The following is a 7,549-nucleotide window of genomic DNA, read 5'->3' on the forward strand; positions in this document are numbered from 1 at the left end:
GTCTGTCAAAACAACATCAAGCTTATAAAAAATCGAAAATGCAATTACTCCCTCCCCCCAAACATCCACATGCTAAGATGCGCACACATTCTCACACATGCAAATACCCCCACAAACACAGCATGCTTCCTTCCTCTTCAACCATCCTCACAGCCACGAGACCATGCACAGTCTCTCTCTCTCTCCCGCTCTCTCTCTCTCCCTCCCTCTCCCTCTCTGCCTCTCTAATCGATGGGTTACAGCATTTTGCTTAGCTATGCCTACAGGTAGTCAAACACCGTAACCACTACACTCTACTGGCCACAAACTACAGCCACAGGGCTATGTGGCGACACTGAGATTTGAACCCAAGGACTCCTGTTTCCAAGACAAGGGCTTGGAAAGGGGTTTTGACCAGCTACGCCATGCACAGCTCACACCATTCCCCTCGGCCCTCTTGTTTTCTTTCCAAGTCTTTATATCAAACCTCTCTGTTCTCGCTGTTGACTTGTTTACTCTAAAGTGTCGCTTAATTGAAAATGATTGGTTTAGGCATTAATCAGACGTGTTCCACATCAACGCAACTCCGCCCCTCCCCCCTCTTCGATCAGCCCCCTGCTCCAATCACAGTATTAATTAAGCGGCTAATTACAAGATGATAGAATACACAACAACGCCAACAACCGAAAAACAAACAGAGCCCAAACAATCAGAGTTGTCCACATTACACTTGGGGCTGTTCCCACCGGAGCGTCGGGACCAAGAATACCCAGCATTCCCTGCTCATTCCCTATCATGAGACCTATCATGAGGAGTTGATGTGTTCGTCACCGCCTGTGATTTGAATTGAATTTTGTTTTTAAGGAGGAACGCTGTAGGCGGCCTGATGTGGAAATTAAAATGGCCACTGCTGTGAGGCTTTGTCTTAGGCTCACAGAGAAATCCGCCCCCCACTCTCCCGTTATGGTAATTTGTCCACAATGTGTTTGGAGATGCAGACTGTAACCTTCATCAGCATGGAATGACAACAGGCGATCTCCGTGTAAAGTTCACACACCTCTGGGATTTGAAAATAAACGGCCCACAAATGCCAAAAGATGCATTTTCTGACATTTCTACACCCTCTATTTTCCATCCAATATTTCTCCCTCCCCTGTCCTATCAGTTTGGTTTGTTTTTCTCTCCCAAGCCTGCTACGATTTTTATCTTATTTTCCCATTATTCTCTTCCCAAAATATTTGTCCTTTTAAATAGAAAGTAAGGTAGCTGGGAGGAAGGCCTTATAAGAAGGCAAGGCTTTTGATCGTTACCGCTTCAATATGATTATTTCACATATGTGCCTGTGTGTTTGCCTGTGTGTCGAGGGGGGAGGGTGTGTTGTAACGCACCAGCATGGATGCACAAAATGTTTGGTAATGCCTGTGTGTGTGTGTGTGTGTGTGTGTGTGCGCATGCGTGGTAGACTCTGAGTGACTCTGAGGGCATCTCAGAGACTCTCAGAGTCTGAGAGCTTATGGATCGCCAGAGCGCAGGAGAGTTCCAACAGTTCTGTGCTCCGGCTCTTTCAGGCCCCGCCAGGGAAATGTAAGGAGAGATAGATTTCCTGAGAGCTGCGTGTATTGACCCACTGGGCACCGCAGCCCAGCAGATCCATGCTGCTATCTGGGGGAGGGGGTGGGTGTATCACTAGGATGGCATTAGTGGTGGAGGGACCAGAGTTCACCACACCATAGAGGGGGGTCCTCTTCTGGCTCTAAAGCCACCCCCTGTGGTGTGCCTGATCAATACACACTATGCACACATACAGAGTGTGTGTGTGTGTGTGTGTGTGTGTGTGTGTGTGTGTGTGTGTGTGTGTGTGTGTGTGTATGGCTGCCTACCTGCAGTATCTTGCAGCGTTGTGAGTTGCAGTCGATGTTCTCGCAGGGCTGGTACATCCCCAATGTCACGCAGTTCAGCAGGATCACCATCATAGTGACACGCTCAAACCACGTACATTACCTAGGCTAAGGAACACATACTTCACATCTGGAATATATACACGACTACACACAATACTACACATCTGGAATGTATACATGACAATTCTACATACAATACAATTCTACATAGTTGGAATTATACGGTCCTAGAAACAATACTAAACCTCTGGAATCTATACACTACTAAATACAATAATGCACATCTGGAATATATACTACTCTACTAAACAATGCTACACATCTGGAATATATCAAATATCAAAAATGTACAGTGGATTTCTGGGAGGTTTCACATACAGTAATGTGAGGCCATTGAAAGCTATGATTGTGCCTTTCATGAACTCAAATACTTTGTAGTCCAAAGCGTCTTTGAATAATTCTTATTCATCATACAGTCTCATCATTCCATAGACAGAGCAGATGATAAGGACAGGTGGACGTGTGATCTAATCATCTGTCGGACCGAAGGCTGTATTCTGTCCTCTTCAGATCCAGTCCCTGATTAGAGCCTCTCGACACTCGCTGAAAGCAGCCATCGTTTTGTGAAATTAGTTTGCAACTCCACTGATTGGAATTAGAAGCTGGTAGAAACAGCTGAGAGGAGAAAAGAAGAGATTGTCTACCTGTGTCTGGACAACCATGTCAAAATAGCCTAGGGGCTAGGGCCCTTGGACTCTCAGCCAAATGGCACTGTGTTCATTCTTAAGCAAGCAACCTAACCCACGATCGATTCCTTAATGAGCTGAATCTAAATTAGCTGTAAGTCCCTTTGGATACAAGTCTCTGCTAGGTGACTAAAAATGAGTAATAGTTGTAGTAGTCACAATAATCACTACGACTGATATACTGGTTGTTATCGACTACTACTACCTTCTCCATCTCACACCACATTGAAGATTAGCTCCGGCACTCACACACACACATGCAAGGACACACACACACACACACACACACACACACACACACACACACGTGTACACACACGTTCACACACACAAACAGACAAACACATGTTACCAAGCCTCTCAGGTTGGTGGGGAGTGACCCATACATACACACACACACACACACACACACACACACACACACAAACACACACGCACACATACATGCATGCACAGATCCCCCCACATGTTAACATGAAGAACACAAAAAAGTATCTAACATTGAATCCATTGTGTGGCTGACAGCAACGTTAATTCAAAGGGAGATATGCAGCAACAACAGCACCGGCCCCACAGGCCGGGGGGGGAGGGGGGGGGGGGGTGGATCAGGGGCGGAGTTCAGCCGCCTCTCATCTCTAATGGAGGAGTCGCTTTTCCTGCTGGAACCCCAGCAGCCTCTCCGCACGGATGGGAGCACTACTTCAAGTCAACAATGCTCGACAGGTGAGCACACACACATACACACACACACACACACACACACACACACACACATACAGCCACCCCCCCCCCCCACCTACACACACACACAGGCACACACACACAGGCACACACACAGTCACAAACACACACACACACACACACACACAGGCATACATACATGCAGACACACACATACAGGCACACACACACACACACGCACACACACACACACACACACACACACACACACACACATAAACAATGGCACATACACACACACAACCACACACACACACACACACACACACACACACACACACACACACACACACACAAATGCCGTCTAACTGTTTCATTGACTGATCTAAAATTTAGAACCTACAATTGTGGACATGACTGGGGATCATGGGCTTATCATCAAATACACTGCAAGGCACTCACAGGCAGGTGTGCTGACACACATACACACACAAACACACACCCTCACTCTCTCTCACAAACACACACAGGCAACATGATGTTATAGTTGTCTGTTTTCTGCAGCTCAGCTGTACTAATGAGACAGATGCTGTGGCTGTCAATCAACCACAAACACAAACACACACATCACACCACACACACACACACACACACACACACCACATTTCTTAGTGTGGGCCTCGATGGCGGCCATATTCTCCAGAAACCGAGTAAAACAAAGCGAAGGAGGAGAGGAGGGGGAGGGGGAGAGTAGAGAGGAAGATGGAAGGATTATACAAGAAGCAGGAGAAGGGGAGAAGGAGGAGATAGGAGAGATGAACTAGAAGAGGGAGGATGAGGAGTGTGGAGCAGGAGGAGGTGGAGGAGGGGAATGCAGGTCAGAGCCCCAGCTCTCTGTTGTCAAAATAATGAAGATGTCCTGTGAGGTAACACTGTGAGATCTCTGGGTCATTGCTCTTCCTCTCTCCTCCTTTCCTCTTCCTCCCTCCTCCCCATCTCCTCCTCGCTTCCTTGCCTCTCTTCTCCTCCTCATCCCTCCTCATATCCTTCTCCTCTAACAACACACAGATACCTACACCACTACCCATCCACACACACACACACACACACACACACACACACACACACACACACATCAGACAGATACTATAATACTCCTGGTTCACACACACTCATGATCTCTCTAGCACTTTATCTCTCCCCCACTCTCTCTCTCCCTAATTTTCTCTCTCTCTATCTCTCTCTCCATTCTCTCTATCTGTATCTTGTTCTCTCCCAACTCCTGAAAAATGATGCAATTAGTAGCCGAGCCTTGGAGGTGGAGTCTCTCTCTCTCTCTCTCTCTCTCTCTCTCTCTCTCTCTCTCTCTCTCTCTCTCTCTCTCTCTCTCTCTCTCTCTCTCTCTCTCTCTCTCTCTCTCTCTCTCTCTCTCTCTCTCTCTCTCTCTCTCTCTCTCTCTCACCCTCTTTAATGCATAGGGCAGACACTAAAGTAGCACACTTAAGTAATGGAAATTCTTCAATGAATGAGTCATTCAATATGGCCATGCCATATGCAGATAAAAGTTTTTTAATTACGTGTTAAGCTAAGAACTTGAATCCACAGAAAGGTATGTGTGAGAGGTTTAATTATGCTGATTATACAGACTTTATATAATCCTGCTCCTATGCTATAATTTATATTAATTATTTTCGGGGGAAATCAATGATCCATCATCTTCCAAAGCTATGATTCAAGCTTCAAGCTTGGGTAGCTATAGCGTTGTGGACATAACAATTTAGGGGTGCAGCCTGTTGTGTGTTTGTAAGATAAGGGTGGCAGGCCAGGGGGCCTGCCAGGGGTCAGGTGTAGGGCAATATGTTGTGCCAGCGAACACTAAACTGCCATCCTAAAACAACCTCAGACGGACAGGGGAGCCTCTGTTTAACAACACAAATTCCATCCAAGTGTAGCTATGACGACGGTACAGAGAGAGAAAGTGTCTCCGTGGCGAGATTCGTTCGGCCCTCAAACAGCTGGGGGCCAGAAGGAATTGTTGCCACTCCCTCACTGAGACTCTGCCTCAGTCTCACTTCTCACTCCCGTCTCTCTCTCTCTCTCCCCTCTCTCTCCTCATCTTCCTCCCCTCCCCATTGATTCATTGAAAGATAATCGCAGGAGGGAAACGACCTGGGGGTCGCCATGGCAACTGATTTGGGTTACCCAGGCGAGCGATCGGAAGTATTAGGACGGACAGAGAGAGAGAGAGAGAGAGAGAGAGAGACAGAGAGAGTGGAAGATTTGTGGAAGGGCAGAGAGGAAAAGCTAGAGAGATGGGTGAGAGAGAAAGGCTTTTTAAAAGCGGTTCCTTCTTCATTCATGAGGGATCAACGGCTCAATTCACATCAAAGCTTTTATTTTGATGTTTAATGTTATTTGAATGCTTTTATTTTGAAACCACAATGGCGGGAGTAATGGAGTTTCATTGTTCCAAACATCTAAACACGTCACATCTTCCATCTATCACAGAACGAGTGATGTCAGAGGTATTCTCAGAGGAAGGACTGCTACCAATTGAATTACTGATACATGCTACATGGCACATGCTACTTGTTACTTGCTACATAATACTTACATGAATACAGATCAAACAAACAGATCAAAATAAGTTCTGTGATGAGCGCAATAAAGGACATACAAACACACACTCCATGTGCACATGCTAACCCTACTACACACACACTCACACCCACATCCACACATACCTTGATGCACACCCACAAATACATGCTGTCAGTTTTATGGGTTTTCTTGACAATGCCACCCTTGAGATGGGTGATCCCCAAATGTCTAAAATAGAGGCCAGTCCTAACCAATCACATCACAATGTGTGTGTGTGTGTGTGTGTGTGAGAGAGACAAAACCACTGGCAGGAAATTCAACCTGCACAAGGATTTCATGATTGCATTTCTGTACTTTCCTTGTTCTTCTGTGTGTTTGTGCTCCTTAGAATCACTGTGTGTGTGTGTGTGTGTGTGTGTGTGTGTGTGTGTGTGTGTGTGTGTGTGTGGCCATCCATCAGTGAGTCATAGCCAAAACTGGTCTTGGATTGTCGGCACAATCATCTTTCATTACCTCAGTGAATCTCAGGTTTGTCATCGGCCACACACACACACACACACACACACACACACACACACACACACACACACACACACACACACACACACACACACACGGTATACAGCACTACGCAGGGTTCAGCTGTTCCGTCCACACCAGTGCTAATAGCTTGTGGCTAAGGGCTAACTAGTGCGTAGCGTGTAGCAGATGGTGAGGACACGATGGGGCCCGACAGGAGGAGATGGCGTTCCAGTCGTTGAACACTTCCTCCACCTCTAACGGTGTCTGCTGGCACCGACGCCACAAGATCGGAGGGAGATAGAGAGGGAAAGGGGCCAAGCTCACAGAGTGAAAAAGCACTGCAGTGTGCAGTTACCGATGGGATACGGTCCCCACAGCAGATGCTGAGAGCCACACAGACATACCCCGGGGTATGTGAACTGTTGTGGAACATCTGCTAGAGTCGGTTGCTGTCACCATACGGCGTGCCCCCCTGTCTCTCTCTTTCTTTTACTTTTTTTCTTACTTTTTCATTTTTATTTTCTTTATTGATTTATTCTGTCAGTCTTTATTTGGCAGTGGTCATAGAGGTCATAGAGATGGTGGGGATGGTGTTGAAGGTAGAGGTAAAGGTGTTAGTAGAGGTGGGATGGAGGTGTCTTTGGTGGTGGTGGAGGTGTTAAGAGTGGTGGGATGGAGGTGGTGTTGTTGGTGGTTGAGGTGTTAGAAGTGGTGGGCTGGAGCTGGTGTTGGTGATGGTGGAGGTGTTAGAAGTGATGGGATGGAGGCGGTGGTTGCTGAGGTGTTAGAACTGACGGTGATGATGATGATGATGCTGATGCTGATGCTGATGGTGATGAGGGTGATCATGATGATGAAATAGGTGATGATGTTGGTGGTGTCGTCAGGTTGTTGGAGGTGACAATGACAGCTGGGGTTGTGTTGGAGGTGGAGGTAATAGCAGTGGTGGTAATGGTGTTGGTGCTGATGATAGTGATGATATAGCGGTGAGGTTCCTCCTCTCCGCCCACCACCACTGTGTCGGGTCTATTTCTGGATCACTGTCAGGCTTGTGTAACCAGCAGCAGTAGCAGCGAGCTCACTGAAGAATGGACACACAACACTGACATTGCACTGACA

At 47.0% G+C, this 7,549-nt stretch overlaps 1 protein-coding gene across 1 annotated transcript in view; it reads right to left on the reverse strand.

The window, feature by feature from the left end:
- Positions 1-1,952, reverse strand: part of cacna1ib (calcium voltage-gated channel subunit alpha1 Ib) — a gene marked incomplete at both ends in the record, with an annotated part of 98,190 nt that extends 96,238 nt beyond the window's left edge. Inside the window, 1 exon segment of the mRNA XM_084465439.1 lies at positions 1,860-1,952. Coding sequence (XP_084321565.1) covers positions 1,860-1,952 — 93 coding nt within the window.
- Between the last annotated feature and the right edge of the window lie 5,597 nt (positions 1,953-7,549).

This window comes from Micromesistius poutassou (assembly GCF_964030765.1).
Source record: "Micromesistius poutassou genome assembly, chromosome: 3".
In the NCBI taxonomy this organism is placed as follows: domain Eukaryota; kingdom Metazoa; phylum Chordata; class Actinopteri; order Gadiformes; family Gadidae; genus Micromesistius; species Micromesistius poutassou.